Genomic DNA, 27,301 nt, shown 5'->3' with positions numbered 1-27,301 from the left:
TTCAAGGATTCTGTTAGTTAAATTTTTATAAAATTAAATTCTATTTTTCAGATTGAATTTAATGTTGTATCGGTTTTTAATATTCAGTTTAAGCAATTTTTTAGGAAACCGTGGTAGAATGAAGGAGAAGAACGGCACAAAAATCCTATTTTAAAAGTATAAGATTAGACACATCGTTCCGAAATTTGTCCCATTTCACTTGAGTACTGGAAGCAAACTGTCGTCTGACTTTATCTTCAAATCAATGTAAAGCACCCGGGAAAAAAACTTTCATTGATTTTATACTGTCCCAAAATCCTTTCCATCACACGATTGAAGTCATGTGCCGGTAACACGAAAATTACAAAATAAAAATTCACTCGTAACGCTCGTAACAGATATTTATAACATTCTATAACACATGTAATTGTAATAATAGCAAGTGTCGGCTTTTGCGAATTATTTCCGCCGTCTGGCATCTCTGCTTTTATGTATTTTATTATGCATGGCTGTCATTTGATGTATGCTTATTGCACAGTTTATGCTCGCCGCTGTCAGATTTTACTGAAAGTGCTAGCAGTTAAGAGGTTTGCAGGGGAGAGATTGCTTTTCCAGCGCTGAGGTACACAAACAAGTGGGGTGTTTATGATAGGATTAGAAAAATTTCAAATCAATCTCGAATCTTGGGCTGATTTGCTGCGCAAAATGTTCTAGTTAAGCATAAGCTCGGGTAAGTGGACTGTTGAGTTAATGTATAGAAGATATACTATTATTACTATAATTTTTACAGAAAGATTTTCCAGATTAGATTTCAGATAGGAATTGTTGCGTAACATATTGTGCGACAAAGTAAATTGTTTAGCTAACATATATTGCTTCATTTTGATTGTTCACGCTTGGCTAAACGGACAAATTTGCAAGCTCTTGCTGAGATTTATCTTGCATGTCCTCTGATCATGTAAACCTCACCTGTAAGCATCAAAAACAAGGAAAATAATGTTAGCTTCCAATCTTAAAGGAGCACGCAATCTTGAAATTGTACTTTAGCTCACGATACCCTGTTGGTTACATTTGTATACTTAATGCCCTTATAAATTTGCACCATACAAAAAGTCAGTAACTCACTATAATTATAGTAACTGTTGTTTTTATTTTATATGTACATTACAGCAGAGAAGAGTACAGAATACGAACCGTAGTACGATCAAACTGAAAGATTATCAATAGATCTGGAAGTTAACCAAAGCAACGTTTCCACCTGTATTACTTGCGGAATTATTTCTAACAGTCATGGGAGATAGCGTAAAAACAGACCCGAAAGGATGTGTTTTCTCGCTGCTGTATTCGTTAGGTTCTTTTGGATTGGCTTGTGCAAGCCTATGGGAACTGAATCCATCTGATCGTATTACAGTGCAGAAAGGAGCATTGCTTATCAGCTTAGGATTTGTGTATTTTGTAGCTCTAACAGAGTTCCTGAACAAACTGATCCTCCGGACAAGTCTAGGACTATGTTTTGTTAAACGATATCGATTGAGGATTTCGGATGTACTAGATATTACCAACAAGTAAGTAAACGAACTGTACTCGCCTTTATATATATACATATAATATACAGGGTGTTTGGTTCATGGTTAAGAACCTCTCGAGGGATGATTGACTGTCATATTTGGAGAAAAAAATCGTTCTACACATACCATGAAATCTCAACCGTTACTAAGTTATTGAACTTTTTGTGTTAAAAACTTAGTTGTCTTAAAATAGCTCTAACTCAAAAAATATACTTTGCATTTCACATCTTTTAGATCCATTGGATAGGGGAGAAAATTTTCCACTGAAAAATGTCCTCAAATGTTTCGGATAATGAGGTTAAGGAATCTTTTCACAGTATTTTATTTAAAATTTAATAATTTTGATCGATTTTTCGTTCACTTCGCGAAAATCTTAATAGTTAACATCACTATTTTAATAATTCAAATTGTTAGTCTTGAAAAGTTGTATAATTTGTTCTTTGACATGATACACTTATCTTGTCTTGTTTTCATGTGTTTGGGTTATTGAACTTGGATATTTTATCTCATATTCACTAATACTAGCTCTTATTGAAAAAGTATGGCACTTATTGTACCTTTTCTTATTTTTATTCGAAAGCCAGGAAAACTTTGCAGAGAAAAGTATATTAATACATTTCAGTTAAGTGAATTTAGTATTCTTAGCTAACTAGTTTAAAGTTAGTGTTATTATTAGCATTTTCGTTATTTTTTTAAAATAGTAATAAACTTCACCATTATTATCATGGAATTAATGCATCTCAGCAAGTTCTACAATTGTTCCTTTGACTCCATTCAATTATCTCTTTTAGTTTCGAAGCAAAATCATTTTTATCTTCTCGTTTCATATGCAAAAACAACGATTTCGAACCCACTGCATTTGTGATGAGGCCATCCTGTGTTAACTATTAAATTGCAGCGAAATGAAAAGCGATAGGGCTAAAGTGTCAAATAACAAGTTGTAGAGAATATTAAGGGGCACCAAATGAACAATAGTGACGATAAATTTAGTTGATTAATAATTAGAATAATCACAAAAATCGCCAAAAAAAACGCAAATTTTGAGTAATTTTACTAGTAAAAAGTCATGTAGTACACTTAACTAAAAGATATCTGTACATACATCGAAAGGAATTTTTCTCAGCTTTCCAATGAAGCCCTGATAATAGCGATGTAAAGCATATTTTTAGATTAGAGTCTTTTAAGAACTTGCAAGTCAATTACAGGAAAATTTTAGAAGTCAAATTACAAGGAAACGAGAAGAGATAGGAATATTATGTTGAAGAACAAATTATGAATCGTCCTCAAACCCAAGTTTTGGATAAAAGATATTGCTATAATCACAATGCATTATTTAGAGAAAATTAACAAAAACCTCATCAAAAACGCTAACTAAATAAATTTCTGTGAAGAATTTTCCTCCATCCGTGAAATTGTTGCATCAGCTACTCAGGACCAGGCGGCGCTGCAGGCGCTAAGCGGAACGAACGGGCGTATTTTTTCGCGTCTTGCTTCACATACTTCAATGGCAAAGTTGTGACGACAATTTCTATGCAAAATTACACTTTTCTCGCGATATTTCAACCTACTAACACGCAACTGAACAGGAAAAACTACCTACTAAACGATTGACTTCATTTTGCTGTTGAATATATTTTATATCACTGAAAAATTTTGAAAAATATTGGACGTTAACGACAATATGTCCAGGCGATTCGCCAGTGCTGCCACTTCTCATGTTAAAAATAATAATAATGCGATGTCTATAGTAATCTGAGCAACGCGCGCTAAGCAGATAGAGATTAACTTGAAATCGAATATGGTGGCTAGTACTAAGAGCTTATCGGGTTGAATCGAAGCTTTTAGACTTTCGTTGTGATCAGGGTCTGATTTGATGATAGAGTTGTGTTGGTTTTGCTCGACAATGGAGTTTTTTATTTCGATTAAGGAAGTATTAACCTTATGGTTATTCGCCTCTTTTCGGGTTAGAGAAATGTCTTTTGAAAAAATCTCTAACCTCTGTCCGGGGTTGGGAATCGAACCCAGGTGAGCTGCGTACAAGCAAAGATGATAAAGTACAAGATATCCCACTGTCAAATTCCACGAACAAACCATCATTTTAGTGATTCCAACACCATCTTTCGAGTTCTCATTCAACCAGCAGAACGCACTTGTACTAGTTTCATTCAGCGTGCAATTGCGCGAGCATGTCAGATGCTTTCGGCAGTGTGGTTCTTTTCTCACCGTAATAAGAGAGAGAGAGAGAGAAGAAGAAGAATGGCAAATGGAGTAAAACGATCAATCCATTTACACTTGATCGCGGCTAAATTCGGGTAGCACCTGTGAGGCTTGCGTTTGTGAGAATCGTATTCTAATAAACGATATCTCGAATATTATATTCATGTAATGTTGCGTGCAGAAAGTACGATTTTCAAATACTACCACTTTTTTGGGAAATATATTGTACTATTGACACTGAGAAATATTGAAGCAAACTATGATTTTTGTTTGGAGAATTGTTTTTATCATTCATAAAATCTTCGAGCATATCGTTCCCTCGGCATGATACTGTACCTTGATGTGGTCCGGGGGCTTTTCCACCAAAGCAGTATTACAGTGATGATATCACATAAACTTGGGATACGATTATTTTCTTTTTAGTTAAGCTACATTGTGATCAATTTTAGTACTTAACTTGGCGACCTTTATTATGCACTGCCATGGTCAAATAATATACAATGTGGATTTAGGGCCCAATTCTCTCTGCAGGCACCTCATTCCAAACGTACAAACGTGGCCTACGCTATAACACGAACCTTGTCACAAATACGAACGCCCGCGATCTTGCCAATATTCAAACACCCCGATTGATTGGGTGAACATTGGAACCTAAGAACCTAAGCTCGCGCAATCATGAATCGGTCACATCTGGAAGTCTCCGCCCTTGATCATAGCAGCCCAAATTCATGCCTTTAGTTGGACCAATAGAAATAAAAACTAGAGAAGACGTCCACGTGCGATCGTTGAAGAATACGCGAACATGCGAATGGCCACACGCTTATAAAAATAATGTGTCCACGCGAAGTTACATACTAGCACACGCGATAAAAACGTCCACATACAAACGCTCGAGTCCTTCGCGATCATCCACGCACGACCACACCCACGATCTCGTAAAAAGTATAACACCCTGGTGACTAAGTGAATGGTTTAGCACTTATAAATTAACAATTCCGGTCTCGAGAGTGAACCTCCAATTGCCCGTGTTCGCGCGAAACTACATAAAAATCAAATGCAAAGTCACATACACGCGACAAACAAACATAAAAATGCTTGAGCCCTTCGCGACCATCCACGCAACCTATACTCGCGCTCTTCCAGACATTATAACATCCCGGTGATAATATGAACGTCTCGGCACTTGTAATCACTCATACGCAGTCTCAAGCGTGAACCTACAGTCCCCCGCACTCGCGCATTCATGAATTGTTCGCGTCCGGAAGTCTCAATCCTCGATTCCAGAAGTCTAGGTCCATGCCTTAATTAAATCAATTAGCTCTACAGTTCCAGTAGGACAACTATTGAAAAAATCGGCCTATTACTAATACTCAATAACAATACTAACTCTTCTCTTTATTTTTTTTAATTTATTTTCGGTCTCATGCGTTATATTCTTGTGATGACCTTTTCGAGCTCATACATCCAAGAAGAGCAACATTGCTGCCCACAATGATTCTTCTCTGCCATCTGACGTCGCCAGGTTTTAGAACAATGGAGATGTATTCTCATACTCGATGGAATCAGATAAGTAGGAACGATCAACAAACTGCAAGTAGTATATTACACATTTCTTGTTTAGAAGTATAAAATATTATTCGTATTAAAATATTATTTACAAGCTCCACCCATATCTCAACACACACAAATACACAAATGCTTGACAGGTGACTGGGCCAAGTGCATTCACTCGTAGGATCTATCATTTCGATGATCGCCTCGATTCTACGAAACCAGTGCACAAGTAAGCTGACATAAGGTAGTCTCATCTGGTGAATGCATGTAACCTGGAAACCCCAGACACGACAGGACGAGACGGACAGACTGGACTCGATGGGGCCTAGTTCAGAGTTTTTGAGCATTTTTCACTGCACGGTTATTGACCTAAAAAAAGAAACATTCGGCATGTTATTTTTCCTTTTATTACTGTATCTTGATCTTGGTTCATACTGATATTCACTAGCACAGTCAATTGCATATTCTCCCATATACATTCACATCCAAAACGTGCAAACGCCCCTAACTTTCGCGATAACACAAATCTGGTCAAAAACGCGAACTTACATTACAATTTCAATCATCCACACACACCTACGCTCGCAATTTCGCCAACACCCCTTTACTTAAGTGAACTTTTCAGCACCTATAACTTTACAACCGCGGTCTCAAGCATTAACCCACCACTCGCTCGATCATAGACCGGCTACGTTCGGAATTCTCTACTCTCGATCAGCCTAGACTCATGCCTTCAGTTGGACCGATTCACTAGACAACACGTTTCTCTACCATACACTGAAAATTAATTATTAGATTCACGGTCCGCGCGCGATCGTTCGAGAATACACGTGAATGTGCGAATGGCAACACGGATCTAAAATCGGATTTATGCACGCAAAGTTCATATGCTCGAGCCTTTACCGATCACACTTACACAATTAGTAAACGCCCACGCAAACCCAGACAGATATGCACTCCTGGACTCGAACGCTAAAAACCACATCTTCCACGCATACACCACCCAGGACTGAACATTAGATTCATACATACAAAGCAACAAGTAATAATTACAGGTATTCGTTTGGCAACCGGGGGAAGTACATCTCAAACGCAGAACTTATCATTTCAATGATGGCCTTGGATCTGCGTTGCCTTGTTCAAGGCACCATAGCTTTGTCCGTCAGGTCAAGGATGTATGAAACCCGTTAGCCACCACCCTCGGCCCTAGCTGCCCATAAAGGGATAAAAAAAAATATCTTCGAGCATATCGTTTATAGTGAACATTTCTAAAGGAAATTAAATCCAAAACAGGCCAAGGCTATTAAAGTGCTACAGATTTTGGAGGCAGCATATAATAATGGAAATATATCGGCGTGTGAGTCTTTAAGGAACTGACCGATCACTTCATTATGCAAAAAAAAATAATGCGCATACCGGCCGACTGCCTTTTCTCTATCGATCTCTCCAATCTGTATTGGCAGCCGCAAGATGAAAACGAGAACCGAAAAGTACTTTTCACACAGACACTTTCAGTATACTTTTTCCAATTGCTATCCGGCATTTTTTACCGCTTCAGAAGGATGTGCTCCTTTCTCTTTGATGATTTATATGCCATTTTCTTCGCTCTCAGGTTGGTGCGAGCAGAACGATATTCCCAAACGCGCCGTGTGCATTGAAGCGAAGAACAGAAAAAATGACAGCAGTCGCATATGCGCGCGTATTACGATACTCTGTAGTAGTGTGAGTGTGTGAAATGGGCATATGATTAGTTCTACGTGAACTCGTTCGATGGCGTTACTGAACTGAAGACTGAATTTTGTCAAAGTGAACAGGGTCTGGTACAAGGCAATAGATTTTCCAACTACGCTATGCCCGTCTCCTGCGATAGTGGTGATAACAGAGTTAGTTCGTTGAATATGGTGTTTGATGACTCCTTCTGATATAACTAGATATCGGGCTCAATTCCTGATCAACCTACGATGTTCCCGGATAGGAATATCCATTGATTGCCTTGAGTTAGTGGTAGGAAATTTTTAATAATGGGGTCTAATGTGGATGATAAATCTCGACCAGACTCTTCACTGCCACTAGGCTCGTCACTTCTTACCTTAGCAGGTGGTAGTACGGAACTATCGGAAATAGAAGATATTGGGTTCAATTCCTGATTCTATCAAGTATCTTCCCGGCATGGAAATTTTCTTGATAAACCCTGGTTGTTGACGGAATATTCGAAATGGATCTGCAAATTGAACTAGTCCGTATTTTTGTTAACTGGTTTTGTTATGAATCAAAAAATTAATTATCTTCTAGATAAATCGTTCAGCTCACACCTTTGTGTGTGTATGAGGTGGGACCGTCATCATCAACTTTGTGCATTGCGGCGAAAACCATTGTTAGTTTGGGGCTTTATAGCTATAATGCCCGATATATGTAGGACCAAATCTCATATGATGGTATAGGCTTGCCATAGGGCTGGTTGGAATCATTATCACATCACAACAGACCTCACAGTATTACAGTGATGATATCACATAGAAACTTGGGATACGATTATTTTATTTTTATGTTTAGTTTAACTACATTGTGATCAAATTTAGTACTTAACTTGGCAACCTTTATTACCCACTTATGCCATGGTCGAAATAATGTACAATGTGGGTTTGGGGCCAAGTATTCTCTGGAGGCACCTTGGGCTTAGCGACGAGCCCCGACCTGGGAGTCTCTTAAATTTGGACTGTACCATGTCAGGGTTCCCGAAGATGACAATATACCAAACAATCTTTGACAGCCCTACGCGATAACTCATGCACATCTACGCTCGCGATCCTCAAAGCACGATAGTACCTCGTTGACAAAATGATCGTGGAAGCATTCACAAATTTACAAACGCTAACCCACAGGCGCCCGTGTTCGCGCGGTTACGGGTCGATCACGTCCGGAAGTCTGCTCCATGGCCGCACGACTACAGAACCGAAACTATACTCGCGAAGCTGCATACACGCCATCACACGCGACATACATAGGTTCACGCGATCGAATACGCTACCATGCAAATGTCTGAGTCCCTCGTCTTGAATTGGCAGGGGCGAACATGCAAATGCGATCGTGCACCAATACATCCAAAATCTGGAATACGCGAAAGTGATATGGAAGAACGCACTCTCTTTTATCATCTGAGAGATACTGCGAAAATTAAGTATCAAATTCACGGTCCGCGCGTGATCATCTCAATGATGGCCTTGGATCTGCGTTGCCTGTGTTCAAGACACCGTAGCTTCGTCCGTCAGGTCAAGGATGTATGAAACCCGCTAGCCACTACCCTCGGCCCTAGCTGCTCATAAAGGGATAAAAAATAAAACGACAATTTTCTCGAAATTTAAAAAAAAACGATTTGCGCCTTTAAGGATAATATATGTATATGGTCTGTTCGCATCGACCTTCTTTTGATGTACTACTGACTAATGAGTCGTAGATTTGCTAATCGGCACGTATAGCTAATGTGTATCACTCTTGCTTTCCAGAATCGTTTCGGCTGTCCAGGCTATGTTTTCATGTTTGGCGGGATTCTTCGTTTGCCGATGGTCGTGTCCACGGAACTTTCTGCAAGCAACGCACTTCATGTCCGAATCATACGCATGGTTTGCAGCGTCGTACTTCTTCTATGACATCTGGTCCATGTACAAGGTATACGCAGCCGAAGCGTCAAACAAACTTCTAAGCAAGCTTGGACTTATGCCTAACAATGGGGAAGCAAAAGCCACGATCAACGGGAAAACAAATACTGAAAAAAGTAGTGGCACGGTTGGGACCGAACTAAAAGCCGTAGATGACATTCCTAGCATTAGCAACGGCACCTTAAGCATTCTACTATCCAGTAAGCTGGGAACGCCTAGCTTTTTACGGTATTTGATATCGCATAAATTGATGGTGTTCCACCATTTGTTCATCGGTTCGTATGGTTTGGCCGTGATATCGGTAAGTGATGGTTAGGCTCGTTTAGTAGTTGTAACTGATAAATATAATCTATCATTTTCCTTCAGTTTCTTCGTGGCGGACTAGGAGACTGTGTATTTAGCTTTATGTACATGATGGAACTGTCGACGCCATTTGTATCATTCCGTGGTATTTTAAGCATTTTGGGATTGAAGGAAAGCAAAGTCTACGTACTCAACGGATTAGTGATGTTGGTCACATTTTTCTGGTGCCGAGTGTTTTTGATGCCGTACGTGTGCTACTATTATAGCCAAGTGGTTAATTTGCCGTTTTTTGAAGTAAGTAATTTGTTATCTTATTTAAAATTACATTTCCAAAACACGATCCCCTTACAAGTCGCACAATTTGTTTATGATATTTTGTTCAAGTCTGTGGAACAAAACATTTTTAAAGAAACAAATTGTTAAGTTGTACTGATAGCACACTGGGTCAACTAGAAAGCCGTGATTAAGGGGTGCACTCTATTCAAAGCATAAAAAACATTGGTCATTTTTTTAGGAAAATTTTGAACAAGGAAATAATGCGACAGCGATGTGGTTATTTGTGTTTATTACATGCCTCAACTTTTTGATTTTGAATTTATTAGAATTTTCCGTAAATTTTGCTTGCTGTATCAACGCTACAGCCTAGACCAATTATCTGAAGCACGCGAAACATTTTTTACATTTCTTATAAACGAGATGCATAGAATTCGCCCAAACTTCCAAGATTTTTTCCGAGGCAAGGGGGACCGAGTCTTATAATACCAATCGATTCAGTTCGACGATTTGGAACAATGTCTGTGTGTATGTAATGGACAAACTCTCATTCGTGTTTCTCAGAAATGGCTGAACCGATCTTATCCAAACCAATTTTAAAATTTATTGGATTGAAGTTAAAAATTAATTGGATTGAAGTTAAAAATTTATTGATGCTGACCAGGCATTGTAATTCTCTCTCACTCACGCGAGAAGTAGCTTATCCGATGTCCAACTTTTCCGAGATAAGATGAGTCGCAAAATTCTCCGTCTCCACAAATAGCGTGAGAATGATTTTCCGGATAAAATTTATTTGACTTTTTCCTTCTCACCGGAGAAAATGATAAAATTTTAATTTCGTGAAAATCAATTAAAACTGCAAAAAATACACTTAATTACAAAGAAAAGCGGCAAAGAAGTATGATAGATTTGTTTTATCGTGTTTTGGAATAACGACAGCAAAGCAGGGAACACAAGAAGGATACCGTAATAAACTCATTTTCTCATTCTCCGGCTGTTTTATTTATCCGGAGAAATAACACGTTGTATTTATCCGGAGAAGTTGTGTGAGTGCCAATAACTTTTCGTGTGAAAATGTGAGTTTTTATTGTCGCAGTAGCAAACTATCCGGGCGCATTTACTCATATGAGCGATAAATGCAATGCCTGATGCTGACTGATTTAATTCAATATTACAATGATAATTATCTGATCATGCAACCAATTCGTATCGACTTTTTCATACAAGCTTTTTTACAAAAAAACCTTTCGTTTCAAGATCTGCAATGCCACCCAGTATATTAATAACCTGTTGTTTTAAACATCATGAGGACCAAATTGTGGGAATGTGATCCTGGGGTGGAATCATGTAAGGTGATAGATGATTATCACCAAGCGGTGATAATAAGATGATCACCGTAAAATTCCGAATCAGATAAGATGATCACTTTGACTGTCACCAGCATAATGACTGAGCTCACGTCATTCTCTTGTGAGCTAACTTGGCATGCTTAATTTCACTAGAATCTGTCACAATATGTTGTCGATAAAAGGTTATTCCTCCAAGATGTTTTTCAGTGATGTGTTTTTATTCAATATACCGAATGAAGAAGAGCATCGTCAGATAAAATTTTACCGGAGGAGCCTTAGGGATTCGTCAAACCCGTTGGAGTTGCCTGAGGAATTGTAAGTTGGAATTGATTATTTGCAGTAGAATATCGAAAACTCTACTAGCGGAAAGCGTTTGTTATTTCATGTTGGGCGTAATTTATATAATTTTACAAGTAATGCTCATTATAGCGAATTACTGCGCTTTTATGTTACATACTAAGTGATAATTACGTTGCGCGCAAGAAGTTATTATAGTTTTCTAGTGCAGTGACAATTTTTATTATTAATAAGGAACGAATATGGTTCCAGGAACGACAGCAAAGTAAACATTCTTTGAAAGCCGTTCTAAAAATCAATCGATCAGAATAATCTAATGATAGGCATATTCTCCTATTCCAGATTTTTAAGACGTTATAGAGTAAATAAAGAAGTGTTTGTATATCTCCATACTCAGCTCCATTTGCCTAATGGAGCTAGATGTACTTTTATTCCTCCCATCCTACAATTGGCAACGACATTACAACTACTGGGCGGTGGATCATACCAGTGGCAAGTTGGAGTAGATTTTGTCGCTCCAATGAGTCAAAGTACCGTACATTATGTTACTACATCTGTTATTAAAGAAATGGAGAGCGCATTTTGCAAGAAATGGATTCGATTTAAAATTTCGAACGTAACTAAGCAATTTTTTTATGCGAAATATCGTATACCAAGCGGTAAGTATTGTTAATTTCTTTCTGGATATTGCTCGCAGGTTTAAAATGTATGTCTTAAATACTGTACTATTCCGGTTCATTTATTTACTCTGTGCGATATAATAAAATAATCCATTGTTATTCTATATCAACAGTTATCGGTTGTATTGACGGTACACACATTATGATGCTACGCCCCCAACAAAACGAGCATATGTTTTTCAATCGCAAGGGAAAGCATAGCATAAATGCTATGATTGTAAGTAAATCTTTCGTTTATAAGTCGTATAACTCATAATTGAATCCTTTTTTTTCTATAGATTTGTAATGAAACGCTGGAAATTATGTCTGTGAACGCTAAATATGGAGGCTGTGCTCATGACAGTTTTGTTTGGCAACAGAGTAAGGAGCGTGCTATGTTGGAAACTGAATACGATAAAGGAATGCGAAATTTTTGGCTTCTAGGTATGATCAAATGTTTACTCTGATAATTCGAAACTATTGATGAATATTTTCCAGGAGATAGTGGATATAAGCTGGAAAATTATTTACTTACGCCGTACCGGGTGTCTGAAGAAAACTCACCTGAACACGAATTTAACAAAACGCATTCGAAAGCTAGAAGCATCGTTGAACGAAGCATTGGTGTCTGGAAAAGTATTTCTCTAATGTTTAAAATTATTTGTTTCTAGAATTTCAAAATGTCTCTTTTAGGTCGATGGCGTATTGTACTGGAAGAAAGAAAATGCCGCTATACACCCCAGAAGTTAGCAACAATTATATACGTGACAGCAGCTCTGCACAACATATGTTGCCATTATCGCGTTGCTTTGCCAGAAAGAATAACCGAAAATACGGAGGAACGGTGGAATAATATTCCCATAACGCAGAACGCAGAATCTCAGACCGCGACATCGATTAGAGATCGAATTAGAGATGGATTGCTAGGGTTAAACTAGATAAATTAGACCTTTTTTTGTCTATTTAAGCATCATCGTTGGTACATTCGTTGGCTATTCTGGATAATAAAATTACCATGTAAGCAGTGTTTAAAATTTGTTTAAAGATTGAGTTCAAATATGTATTAACCATAGTCGACTACACCAACGTTCGAGAGGCAGCATCACAGACAAACAAACATAACACTGAGGAAAATCTTTAAAAAACTATCGATCCGCCAATTTAGTTAATACACTGCTCCACCTTTTATACACGAAACACTCATTTGCAAGAGTCTTATTCCTCATGCTCGGGAACAATTTTTCACTAGTGGCCTACTTACGTATATGTCTCGTGTATGCGACCACAGTACCAGCTAAAAATTTATCGATAATGGCCATTAGAGCAGACGAAAAATTATCTTCGAGTGTTATATCTGTTAGTCTGTGACAGTATGACGACAAGTTTGAGTCAAGAGTTCCGATATTATTTTTGCGTCATAAAATCCGAAAATGATACTGCATAATAACGTCGTGCAGCACAATAACCGTAATGTACCCTCTTTGGACCTCACGTTAACACCACAGTTCTTATATGTTATAATATCTGCGACTGAGTGCTCAATTCATCACGGAGTTTTTGTCACATCTCTGTGAGTAGTACATCATTCGGATGTTAGGACACAAGAATCATTTCAAATCTTTTTTGTATGTAATGTAATACCTCTTGTACGTTATATTTCCGACTTTGTGACGCACACTGCTTTGGCATTTTATGGCGTAGATCATATGCTACATAATATTCATGAGTGCATCAATGTCCTTAATCTATTGCGACAAAATATATCGAATGTGCATCGAAAGCCCCCTAGGACGCACCCCTATTTAAATATTGTAGGGCATGACGCGGTGTCGATTGCTCCTGATCCTCCAGTTGGCTAAAGTACCATTTTACACAAAATATTGCTTGTGAGTCTTCGCAGACCTAGTCACAGAAACAATCCTTCATGTACATAGTCATACGCACAAAAAACACAAGAAAATTAGCAATATTCACAGCTGCTTAATACAAAGTATAGCCAAACGTTGTTTTTCTATATTATTTCTATTCACAGTACATTTTAAGCCGTTTCTGTACCTATCTTAAGGCGCTTCAGCTCATTTGCAGCTTGTAGCACTTCAATGTTTATTTTTTGTAATTCCAATTTTCTTTTTGTTAACTCAAAGTTTTGTTGTTTCTCGTTTTCCAGCATATTGAGCTTCCTTTCTAGCAGCTTATTTCTCTCTGCTAGCAATACATTTTCCTTTTTCTTATTTCCGTTGAAATCGCGTAACTCGTACTTGATAGATTTCAGTTGCCTTTGCTGTTCCAGGGATGTGGACATGATAGAAGTTTGAAACATTTTCGTTTGTTCCATCATTTCCTTAGAGGCGTTAACGAATTGCTCAGTCAACTGCACCTGACGTCTTAACATCTGTGGTTGCGAAACTCTTCTTAACGATGTAACCGGTGTTACTAGAGGCGTTGGGTTTTCTGACTCATGAGTTACTGGAAATGCATTTCCAATCACATCTTCACATCCGAAGTGTTCCAAGCCAGCCGGTGGGTCATTTTCAATATCCATCTCAGATTCAGATCCATATTGATCAACACCGTATGAACCAACGTCGGAAATCCCAGATACAGTAGCTTCAAATCCACATGCGTCAATTACTGTTTCTTCGGCGGTTGTGAGCTGCTGAATATCATATGGACCGCCGCCAGTTTGCCGTATGGACCGTTTGTTTTCCGACAACTTTTTTTTGGCCTTGTACTTTCGAGTAGTCCAAACCTTTAACAAAAAATGAATTAATTGTCAGAATAAAGCCAAATTTACACCTTTCCGATCCATTTCAATGACGGTTCAGTACCGTGTACGGACACCAACATTCTTTCATACAATTCAAATGGGAAGTGTGAATACTCACATTTGATTTGCATGAAAGAATATTTGTGTCCGTGCACGGAACTGAACCGGCACTGAAACGGATCGGATAGGTGTAAATAGAGCGTAAAAGTACACAGATTTACTTACTCTTTTCCATTCTGCTACGGTTTTAATCGGTGGCCCAGCAGCATTAAGTTTTGCTTTAAGTTCCACCCAAAGTTTAGCGGCACAATCCCGACCATTTGCTGCTTTTAAAAATGATCCCTTGGCCAATGCACTATGTTTGGACATAAACTCGTCCAGCAGGTGCAATTGTGCCTGCGACGCATTATTACAAGCGCTGAAAGCAAATACATAATTTATAATAGTGAATAATTATTATAGATGAAAATTTTACGAAAACAAACCTTTTTTGCTTGCTAGCCATTTTTTCGCAACAAACGTTTAATGAACACGGCACCAAAGTGATAGCTTTTTTGTTGTCACCGATAAATTTGACAGCTTGGTGACGATAAGCGGTGACAATCACCTTATATGATTTCAATGTTGAGAGGGTGATAATTTGTTGGTGACAATCACCTTACGCGATTCCACTCCTGATCTGTAACTGATCTATTGGTCTTGATCTCACAGTTGTCTAATAACATCAATATCAAATACCTGCCTAAAAACATTCCAATAGAAACTCATTTCAGAGTTCTGAAATCAAACATATTCCTCAGATTTCCTATCATATTGAGTTCAGTTTTGAAAGGATGTACTGTAATATGGATTAGGGTCTTTTTTAATAGAAAGCGAAATTGGAATTGATTTAACCCATTATATCCTAGCGTATTTCATACGCAAAAACAACACATTTCAGGATCATACTTGTTATACGATAAAGGCGTTTTCAAACTTCTGGTCTTCTGAGAACGTTAATTAATACCCTATAGTTTATAATGTGTATGCTCAATAATCTATTTTATTAAAATTCCATTGTGTTTTCGAGTGTCAAAGTTGAACTAAATTCAAACCAAAATCTGAACAATACATATTATTAATTTTATCTTCTAAATCTCTAATTCTTGTTTCAGATTGTGAACGAATGGCCATGAGAGTTGTGAAAGATGTGGCTCAGTGCGAAAAAATGGAAGAAATTGGTGAAACAATTGCGAAAATTCTGCTGGTAGTTCAAGGTATGAAATTTCATACGCTAGGCTGAACCGATATCTTTTTTCCCAAGGCAAAATTATTTCCTCTTTAGGACCAGGAGGGGATTCACAACTTTCTCGCTGATTTTAACGTTGAATCAGTGCATTCAAGGCTAACAAATGCTTAATACGTAGCAAATCATACCTGGTTCCACCCAGAATATTTTTTATGTAAATTCTCGTAAGAAAATTATCTTTTTTCTTAAAATAATTACAAATTTTGAGGGAAAGGTGATTTGCACGAGAGAGGAGAAAAGTGTTAAAATCATTCAAAAAAGCTGCTAAATGAATGATCTCGCAAGGTTGAAGATATTATTCGATTTTATGCTGAATATAAAGATTTTAGCCAAATTTTCTATGTAATGATTTTTTGATACCCTATCAGCCCAGCGTATGAAATTTCATACGTTAGTTTTTTTCGCAACAGAAAGTTCCAAAGTGGATATTTTATTTTTCCCATACTTAATTCGCCATAATATGAGGGCTCACGAAGTATTTTATAAATTACCAAAAGTTTTAACATAGCTGGGTTATAATGGGTTAATGTCTACGAAACTTAGAACTGCTCACCAAAAAATTGGATAACTTTCAACATTTGCTGAAAATGTTTTTATTTTGGGAATGCGTCGAGTTGAGACAAAAACGTAATAGAATTAATAACGAGAATAACACTTTCCAAAAGTAGGGGAATTTATTAAAAATGGCGTTTTCCATTCGACTCTGGCAGGTGCTGATCGATTTTTGTTAACATTTGATTTTTGTTGTATAACCAGTCATATGAATAGGTAAAATAAATGTTCGAAAACAATAATTTAAGGTTAAGATCACATTATTTTGAAACCGCCAATTTCGCAGGTTAGTATCTGTTGCGTCCGCAAGATGAAAACTAGCATCCATGCTCATTCGATTCACCTTTCCGCCCACTAGCCATGTGAACGACACGCATGCCACGCCAAAAAGAAACAAATGGGGTTTTCGATTGATTGATACCGTTGTAGTGGAGTGCACTGAAACTGCACCGTTTTTGCACTTTCTATCAGAAGTGCAGAAAACTGGGTCCATTGACACTTCTGCTAGAAAGTGCAAAACCAGTGCAATCCACTACACCGGTGTCAATCAATCGAAAATCCCAGAAATAACATTTCCAATCCCCGCTAGCCATAGCGCTGCTGACCGAGTGAATGAGAGAGAGCGAAAGATTGCGAGACAGCGAGAATAAACAAGCGCACCGTCGCTACCGATGAGCACCCGACGTCATTACCATCATCAACATCATCACACGCACTGAATGATGACCGCGTGAGTTGCCGTGACACCAGTTTTGTGGAATATTCAGGAATGTTCCAATCAGAGTTAAAAATAATCGAAGTTCTTTTGTGACGGCTGAAAATGAACCTGTTGCGACTCGTGGTGAATAGAAAAAATATTCATTCAAATATCCATCTTATTCATTCAGTTGAATATCGTACAATATATTCATTACACTAGTTATCTAGGAAAATGTTCTCAAATGCCGATAAAGCATATGAAACAACAATCATCATCGCTTTCATTGTACCAGGGCCTACTTTGATGCGTTTGATTCGTTGCGGGACGGTCGCTTCGTGTAATAATCGGAGCCGAATGAAAATCTGCATGGATGAATGGCCGGTTTGTTCGTTTGACATTTTCAGCTGCGTCACTGAATATTGAAAATGAATGCGGCTGAATATGATCAATTTTCATTCAATGATTTTGAATATTTTTAACTCTGGTTCCAATTTTTGTCGTGCAACATTTTTCAGCGCTATATAAGAAATCGACTTCGGTTGATGGAAACAGTTTGTTTGAAGTTCCGATCTGGTAAAAGATCAAACGCTAAAAGTGAAGTGTTATCCGACAGTAGTGATTACGATACGATTGAAGTGTTATCCTACAGTAGTGATCCCGATTACGATTCCTCTCCGACGGTGTTACTACGAGGATTTTACTATTCCGACAGTGAAAGGAAAACAGCCGCACCGAACAACCGAAACAAGTGACAGTTAGGAATCCGTCCTGTACAGTTCAACCCAACAAAGTGCTTTTTAACCGAACAGTATCTCAGATGAATTTTACAAACGTTAACCTTCCCGAAATCGCGCTAGTGCACTGAGTGCACGCTGGTCCAAAGATCTAGCGAAAACGTCTTATGGCACTAGTGGCTGCTCGTTCAGTGGGCCATAAGCGCGACTTCTGGAGGGTTAAACAGCACATCATCTGATAAAATAATTTTATATCCTCCAAGAAGTATTTATGGAGAATTTACTCTTCGAACAAATCTATGACAAGTGGAGGAAAACAAACTGTTGAACACACTAATACCACAGATAACAGACATTTAGGCTAGAACAATTTTTTTTCAAAAACCTGTGTAAACTTTCAAATTGATAAACGTTGGAAATCTGTGTTTCACTATTGCCATCTGCGCAACTGTTTGCTATACGTGTTTGACAGCTGCACTCTAACTGCATTGTATCGATCACTGCGCCATCTACAAACGTTTGCCAAACGTGTTTCAGACGTCTGATTTATTCGGAATCTCAGTAGCGGGTATTTACACATGATTCAAATCGAGCATAAACGTCTGTTATCTGTGCTAATACAGTTACAGATTGTCAAGTACTCTATAAAGGGGTTCCATGAGAAACCGGCAGATCGCAAAATATGACCATCGTCGATTCCAACGAAACTTTACATTTGTGGTTTTCTCTGGTAATTCCATGGTTTTCTCTGGTAATTGCAGTATTCTAATACAAGGGCAATTTTTCAAAAGGGCGTAGACGTTTCTACGTGCAATCATTTCAAAATTTTTTGTGCGATTACACTATTTTATGCAGTAAAACTATCTGAGAACGAGTAACAAAGGAATGAATACTTGTGTACGAAAAAATATACACTAAAAAAATGTCATTTTTCACAAAAACAAAAATTTATGATAAAAATTCAAATTGCAAAAAAACGATTTTTTCTAATTTTTATATTTTGTCAACAAAAACCTAAGGAGAAAAGAAACATTTTGAATGTAATTTCATGATGGAGAAATTATCAGAAAAAAGTTTTTCTAGCAATAACTTTATACAGGTTTTTAAGTTTCATACTAATAGACATACAAAATTGTAATTTTATTATAGAATATAATTCTAAGTATCATTTTAAATCAAAATGCATTTAACAAATATCTTCCAAAATGCGATAGTTTTCGAGATATTTGGAATTTTGCTTCAACAAGAACAAATAATTCATGTAATTATTTCTTTTTTAAAAGTTATTCGCGTTACCCCATCATAAATTGTCAAAAGTCTAATGTTTATCGTTTTACAGACATAAAAGAAGCTTTTTCAATGTATTTGGATCATGGAGAAGCTTCAAATAAAAAAGTTTTCCTAGCAACAACTTTTGACAAATTTTCATAATTCATACTATTTGCAGTCAAAAGTAGAATTTTATTTTGAATATGATTCCAAACGCCATTTTAAATCGAAATTCTTATAACAAAATTTTTCTGAAATGTAGTTCCCGAGATATTTTAAATTTTGTTTTAACAACCCAATTATTTTGTTTTATTACCACCTTTTCAGAAGTTATTTGCATTTCTCCATCAACAGCAATTAGTTTTTCGTAAGGCCCATAACATTTCCTGTAACTTTCACATTGGCATGAGGGCGATATTGTAAACCATTTGAATGCTACATGAAAACAACCCGTAGTTTCATTCATCCCGTTCAATTTTACAAATCAAAAAGTGGACGAGTTCCTGGATCCAAAAAACCAAAAATTGTCCAAATCGGATAAAGGAAGCCATAGTTACGAGCATTTCAATTTGTGGGTACCCACGTTGGCCTGTTAAAGGTATTTTTTTTTGTTGGACACATAACAGTTAAAGGCGGTACGTTTAAGGAAGCTCAAGATGGTATGACCTCTAAATATTGACTATATTTAAATAAATTAGATAAATAAAAATTAATGTGATTTTTTTACTTCTCGGAAATTGAAAAACAAAAGTTGTACAGTATTTACGCATTACTAACTTCTTCTAAGAATTAAAAAATAGGCATTTTTACATTTTTAAGAAAGTAAAAACTATACATTTAACTTTGCAGGCATGAATATAAATTACCCATTTGATACTTTGTTGAAAGAAACTATGCATTTTTTACTTTGTTGTGTGGAGTAGAAAGTCTGCAGATTTTGACATGTACGTCTGTTTACACAAAAGAGAGTAAAAATAATATATTCATTTTGTGGGTAGTCCCAGTTTCCCATACGGTAATTACAACAAACTTTATTATAACTATGAAGTACGCATTCATTTTGATGGGAAATGCCTTTTCAGGGTTAAGAACACATGTGCCATGGTTTTGAATCGGACCCAGGTGAGCTGTGCTCAAAGCAAACAATTTACAAACTACGATATGACCGCGACTTTCAACAGATTTCGCAACAGACATTCAGTATATAGAACAATTACTACACATCGAAATGCGAAACACCAACTACGCTGCTGATAGTCCGATTTTAGCGATGGTTCGTCGCTTCAACGAGCTTGCCAACCACTTTGACCTCAATTATAATTCATCACAATTTCGTCACCGTACACCGTACATTTGTACCCCAGTGTACGGTTGCCGTTAGTGTTTCGTCAGGTTTTGTACTGTCAGTGGAAATGTGATTCGTGACAATACCAGTTTAAATACTGATTGTTTTACTACATAAGTAACAATTAGTATTATATAATCGTTTTTAATCATTTATTCAATTAATTTAAATTAATTTTGAAGCGGAACAAAAAATCGTTCTCTTTTTTGCTGATTTTTATTGTTGTATTGTTTATTTTTTTATAGTTTTTCAAAGCAATGCCTCGCAAGTATAATTTGCGCACAATTACTGCTGTAACAGTAACGTTGCGTTTTACCAATGCATTACTGGTCAGATATATTTTTTTCATTTCAATTTCCACCCCATTTCGTGGTATTTTCCAAAACCTGATTTTTAAACTTTCACTCTTTCAAATAATTGCACTTTTTTAAAAACATCGAGATTCCATTTTATAGCGTTTTAAGACCATTCTTTCAACTTTTAAAATCATTTGATTTTTTTCAAATCGATTGAAAATTCGCAGTTATAGTAATGTTTATGAAAAAAGACAAAACTGCGATTTTTTCAACTTTTATTTTGTTCAAACCAATTTATGTATCATTGATTTAATAAATTCCGTACTTTCACTTACACAGCTGTTTTCGCAATTAAAAAACCAAGAAAATGATGTATTATACATTTCCTGAATTGGGCTTCTGATTTGATGAAAACCGGTAATGTTACGGTTCTTGAAAGCTTCATATCTCCGGCCACAGTTGCGTGCGGTGAACAAATTTAATAGCGTCTTGATTTTTTGAGTTTTTCATAGCTTTTAATGTAAAACTCCTTATAGTTTTGCTGCGGCTTCTGAACTGGGCCTCTGATTCGATGGAAACCGGTAATGCTCCAGATTTTCAGATTATCTCCGGCCACAGTCGTTCGCGGTTAATATATGTCATTGAATATTATTTTTCAAAAAAATCAGCAACTTTTGGTACAGCAAATGTACAATATATTGTTATACCTTTCTAGTGGCTTCCAATTAAATGCCTTTTTGGTCGGATTTCTTCCACTTGTGTATTGTGTGACTGGAAGCGATTGTCAACTTGTGTTGAGAGATATTTGATATGGTACCAATATAACTGATATCACGGGTACCTCACTACATGAAACAAACGAAAGAAATATTTTTGCCTGACGTTGATATTTCCATGAACGCGTTGTAAAGAACGAGACCTGACTGCACAGGTCTATTTGTTTACAACAAACAACGTTAACGTACAAGACGAATGAAATGTCTCAGCTGTAGCAGCATATATTTAACGTTTCTCATATTTTATTCCAGGCTCTGTGGCGCCTTCCACGGGGATGCAAGATCAGCATTATAGCCCTATTCTTGCCCCAGTTATACTGGTTCCGCCTTATGATCAGAGGAGCGATAAAGGTAACAGTCGTAACGTAATTAGTTGCTACAAATAAATATATAATTACTTTACACTTTGTAGGTTTTTATTTCCAGCAAAAAATCACCTGTAAAAGGCGCAATGTCGAACGGCACAACGGGTAATGGAGTCGGGTTGAAACCAATACAATCCAAAGATAGCGAAATAAGATCGCTTATGTAAGCAGAAAAGTCCAGTGCTTTTTGTGTTTATTTTTATATATTTCATTATATTTCAACTTTGATGTCTCTGCAAAGTTTTAAGATGCAAAGTCAGGGTGAATGTTACGGCACAAGAGTCAGTCCCACCCTCCCTACTTCCGGTAGTTTCGTCGAAATTAATTTGCTTTAGAGAGAAAATTGCAGAATAATCCTCTAACGTCACATTATAAACATTACATTCTAGTTCACTTTTTAGTTCCCTTTTCACTCGCTAGTCATAGTTAGTATCGTGAAAAACCCTGCCTTTGGAAACCTTTTTCTGCATGTGACATAGTTTTATGAGCTTCTATAAAGAGCTAACGAATGCATAGAAATCAAGTTATGCTCGGAAGTTACAACCACAATAACCGTCCAGGTTTTATGAGTCACTTGAATGAGGAAGATCCTATAAACTCCGAAAGTGAACAACAAAACCTGAACTGTTATATTAGATGAAGTTTTCCAAGAACACTAGGTTTCCCATCTAGAGAAAAAGATAATTTAAGTTTCAGACGTGTAGCGGGCTAGTGGCGTAACTGTGAACAATCAGTATTCATGGGAAAATATAAAATTGATAATGCACATAATCTTATTGGTTGAGGATGTTGAAAGGTTTTTCAAACCTCTCACAAACAACCTTGGTTTTGGGTTTTTTTCATAAAATTTAACGCATCTATGTCGCGGTGATCATTGGTTCATTTACAAATAAAGAAAGGTGGGAATGTTAGGAACATAACAGAAGTGACGTAGAATACTCCTCATTCAAAGATTTTTTTTAAAAAATAGCACAAAAACTTTTGTTTGCATTGAAAAGGCTGCAAGCGACAGTAAAAGGTTTGCGTCAACTGTTGACGTAAGACTAAACTACTAAAATGTAAGCAATCATTCGGTAGTTGGGCGCTCGTTAACTGGTCTGCTTTTTAACTGGGCGTTCGGCAACTTGGCTGTAGCCCAGATAAAAAGTAGAAACAAGCCAAAGTATGAACGTCAAATGTAATTTGACATTTTGATGCTAAAACTAATCTAGGACAAGCAAATAGAAAATAATTTTGGTAAATAAATAACAGTAATATCAATTTAAATCGCATGTTAGTAAAGGAGTTATTGAGAAGCGTAATCAGTTGAATACATTTAAAAATTGGTTTAGGTAATAGTAAAGTTTTACCAGCTCATGTATTCAAAAACTAATTGTGTATTCTTCTCTCCTTCTAAATTGAAATATTATTGAAAAATGCTGAAATATCCATGAATTTCGAAAAAGACCAATAAGCCGACTTCTAAAGTACATTTGAGGGGGTATTGTGCAAAAATACATCCTGCTTCATTCTTGAAAACTTGAATTAGCCCTTGCTTGTTAGGTGTTCGTATTTACCCCTTCGCTGTTCGCTGAGCAAAAGTTGAAAAGTATTTGTCGATATTTTTCGGTAATCTATTAATTGACTACGTGACCATAACAATATTCTTTCAATAGCATCGATATCGCCCCTGGTGATTTTTACCATTTGACAGGGGGTGGCATTCGCTTACTGGGCTGCAGACTTAGCCCAGTTACCGAACAGTTGCTGTCTTCGGATTAATAATAAACGAAAAATATACTCAATTCGTTAATAAGAATCCCAATTGGTCGGTGTTAAGTCAGACCGGACTAAGCCACAAAACAAAAAAAATGAGATAATCACCCTTATTCTTGTTTACGACGAATGCGAGATTCGTTCGAAAGTGATTCGAACGAATAGTAAGCCCATTTGATTTTGCTGTCCTAAACGGGAATACAAACCACTTTCGAACGAATCTCACATTCGTCGTAAACAAGAATAAGGGCGAATTATAGCATTGGATAAAGAATTTCGTCGGCTATATTTCGACTCTTGCCAGATTTGAAATATGCAACAATAAACAAGAATTACGGCAAAAATTAATTTCCAATAATAATGTAAAGGATGCTGCGATTCAAACCTTAAACTCGTTTTTCTCGAAATCAATATTTTGTCACTTAGTCCGGTCTGACTTAACACCGACCAATTAGTGTAGGAAATTAATTTAATTACCAACAAAAACGGATGCGCATGGAGTTGAGGTTTATGGTTATCGCACAATTTTTCAACCAAATTGCTTTGACGCCGATAGATGAATTTGCATTCCTAAGAATTGCGGTACAACTCATCCACGATTCCCATACTATTTTAGGTGAAAATTAATTGGATGTTTTCCGCATCGCGATGCGTGCTTCTCAACAAACATGCCTCAATTTCAGACATGGAGTGGCGTTTCCACCACTCTTAGTTGCTATTTCCGACTAATAGTGCTACGCCAATTTCGCGGTTATGTCCCTGGCATTACTCACCTGTCTCTTCTAGTTTCTATTTTCGCGTAGTCGTAAGTAAATAATTTGATACAAAAAATATTGTTCAAAATCTTCGTAGTTACGTTGCCAGTTCGCTTATCGTCTCAATTCTTACTTCCATTATGCAGTGCATACTAAATAAATATGGCAAGAATGTATATTTCCTGCGGTACTAATATTTACAATGCAATAGGTGATAGATTTATTAAGCTTAAATACTGACACGAATCAAAGGTGTAGAAAGTTGGCAGGATGGCTAACTTAGACAAAACTGTTGCTAATTTGTTGAACAGCAAACTTGAAACACTGCTAGAAACAGTTGATAACATTCAAATGTTAGTTCAAGATGGTATGTGGCATCGGTTGGAATTTTTCAATCGAAAAAATATATATAAATGTCATGAGCTTTCATTTTTAGAAAATATACACGTATACAAAATGTTTGGAAATATTTTTAATCGTAAGTGTGCCACTTGAAACATGTTTCTTGCATATGATCATTATACTGAACGAAAAATAGAGTTGAATGTAGCCGTGAGTTGTACACATATTCAAAATCATGCTAGCCGTTGAACAAAACTTAATGCTATGAGAGGTAATCAAAGCCAAAAGACTATAGATATTTAGGTAATTGGAGTTCGTAACGTTACCGAAACTATGCAGTTATTGACAAAAAAGACACTTCTACGCTTGTAACGAAAAACACAAATTTGCAAAGTACGTACATGCTGTTCTTCATTGTTTAAAATATATTCATTGTTTGATGTTTCTTCCCAATGAGGTGAAATACGTGTGATATCCGGTCAACATAAGGTAAATTACAAACTGTAAAATGTGTTGCATAATGTGAATGTTTAACCGGAGCTCCGCAATGTTAAGCGTAAATTGCAAAGAAAATATAATAATGTAATATTTTGGATTTTTCAACAGGTTTAGTGATTATTGATGCGACACAAATGATAGTTGAAAGAGTGAAAAATCAAAACAACCCCGATGTTATGTGTAATACGCTGAAATTCGGCAATAAAACAAGCTTTCACAAATAAACAGTGTATATCAATTCTATATCCCTATAGTTTCCTTAAAGTATATTTGAGGTGTTGTTTGAAGTTTGAACTAGGTCGAATGAGCGCACGACCTTAACCTTTCTCGATTTGAACAAGGACTGTTTGCCGCTATAAGCATAATTGTCCCATGTGCTATGGGATTTCCTATACACATGGGACAGTTATGCGTATAGCGGCAGTGTATCGAAATTAAGTTATCCACACATTTCCAATCATTAAAACGATTTCTCCAAACTTAATTGATTGAACATTATGAAGACTAGATGAAAGTAATATTATTCCTGCGTGATAAGGTCATATTGACATATGTGAAGCAAAATTTTTTATTTACCGATTGGTGAGATCGCCATGGTCTGAATACAAGCGATTCACCGAATAGTAGGGGGAACTGGGCCAATTCGGACCTAGTACGGGTTTATGAGCTATAGAGCTGGAACGTGTCAACCGAATCGCATATGTTTTTTCCTAAAAGCCTGATCAATTGCGCACATTTTTTCTAAGGCGACTTTTTCCGATGTTCCACCGTATTGTGTATAAACGGTTCTGCGCAAAAGTATATGAAAGGTCCGAATTACCCCAAACCTGTTCCAATTCGGACCACCCATTTCTTATCGATTTCTTGCAATAGAAATGAATTCCTATTTTGGATTAAGTTATACCAGAGGGATTCCATGAGAAACCGGCCGACCGCAAAATATGACCATCGTCGATTCGAACGAAACTTTGCAGGTGTGTTCGCTGTATGAATCTCCATGATATTCTCTGGCAATTGGAATATTTTGATACAAGAGTAATTTTTCAAAACGGCGTACACGTTTCTATGTGTATGAATTTCAATTTTTTTTGTTCGATTACTGTATTTTATACAGCAAAACTATCTGAGAACAAGTTACAGGGAATGAATACTTCTGTCTGAAAAAAATATACACTGAAAAAAACGTTGCGTCATTTTTCAAAAAAACAAAAATTTATAATAAAAATTTAAATTGCGAAAAAACCCATTTTTTTAAATTTTTTATATTTTGTTACCAAAAACCTAAAGAGAAAAGAAATATTTTGATTGTGATTGCATGATGGAAAAAAAATCGGTAAAAAAGTTTTTCTAACAATAACTTCGTACATGTTTTTAAATTTCATACTAATTGACATACAAAATTGTAATTTTATTACAGAATATAATTCTAAGCACCATTTAAAATCAAAATGCATTTAACAAAAATCTTCCAAAATGCGATAGTTTTCGAGATATTTGAAATTTTGCTACTTCAAAAACAATTTTTAGTATTTAGTCTTGCATGACGGTGAAACGTGTAAAGTTTCATTGGAATCTAAGATGGTCGGTCACGATTTTGAAGATTTTCGGACGGATCTTCGTGGAATTCCTCACCAGTAGGGTGGATGTACCAATAGTCGCATGCTTAAGGAAAACTTTTGATAATTAATAGTTAATACATTAAACGAAAGCTTTCAGTCCCTACTTCATAGGAAAATATAAAGATGGCTTAGTAACCAATTTATGTATTCAAAACCGCTTGTACCACTATAGGAACACATGTACCAATACCCAGTTAAGCTCAGCCGGAATTGAACTGGAATTCTGGCTGGTTTCAGTTCGTACACGGGCTCCAGTGACACAACCGATTCTAACTAGAATCGGTTGTGTCACTGGAGCCGGAATGCGAACTGGAACCAGCCAGAATTCCGGTTCATTTCCGGCTGAGCTTAACAGGGTAGTGGTGCAATCGCTAATTTCGGTTCC

At 36.7% G+C, this 27,301-nt stretch overlaps 2 protein-coding genes across 4 annotated transcripts; both read left to right on the top strand.

Moving 5' to 3' along the window:
* The first annotated feature begins 470 nt into the window (after positions 1 to 470).
* LOC131694330 (TLC domain-containing protein 3A) lies at positions 471 to 25,522 on the top strand. Of its 3 annotated transcripts, none has more exons than XM_058982986.1 (6): positions 476 to 709; positions 1,153 to 1,544; positions 8,822 to 9,275; positions 9,341 to 9,571; positions 21,835 to 21,933; positions 21,995 to 25,522. In XM_058982986.1, exons 2-6 carry the CDS (start codon positions 1,270 to 1,272, stop codon positions 22,112 to 22,114), a joined length of 1,179 nt encoding a protein of 392 aa, XP_058838969.1. In that variant the 5' UTR covers positions 476 to 709; positions 1,153 to 1,269; the 3' UTR covers positions 22,115 to 25,522. The 3 variants fall into 3 exon arrangements, with proteins under 3 accessions (XP_058838970.1, XP_058838969.1, XP_058838968.1); XM_058982985.1 differs by having other exon boundaries at positions 477 to 709; positions 1,150 to 1,544; XM_058982987.1 differs by lacking the exons at positions 21,835 to 21,933; positions 21,995 to 25,522 and adding an exon at positions 15,777 to 16,930 and having other exon boundaries at positions 471 to 709; positions 1,150 to 1,544.
* LOC131694331 (putative nuclease HARBI1) lies at positions 10,997 to 13,449 on the top strand. The gene is made up of 6 exons (XM_058982988.1): positions 10,997 to 11,214; positions 11,539 to 11,855; positions 11,990 to 12,093; positions 12,155 to 12,299; positions 12,354 to 12,491; positions 12,549 to 13,449. The coding sequence occupies exons 1-6, from the start codon at positions 11,036 to 11,038 to the stop codon at positions 12,791 to 12,793; spliced, it is 1,128 nt and encodes a 375-aa protein (XP_058838971.1). The 5' UTR covers positions 10,997 to 11,035; the 3' UTR covers positions 12,794 to 13,449.
* Positions 25,523 to 27,301: the final 1,779 nt, after the last annotated feature.

The sequence above is a fragment of the Topomyia yanbarensis genome, chromosome 3, assembly GCF_030247195.1.
Source record: "Topomyia yanbarensis strain Yona2022 chromosome 3, ASM3024719v1, whole genome shotgun sequence".
NCBI lineage: Eukaryota > Metazoa > Arthropoda > Insecta > Diptera > Culicidae > Topomyia > Topomyia yanbarensis.
Note: the sequence above shows the minus strand (reverse complement) of the source record. Positions and strands in the feature narration are given on the sequence as shown.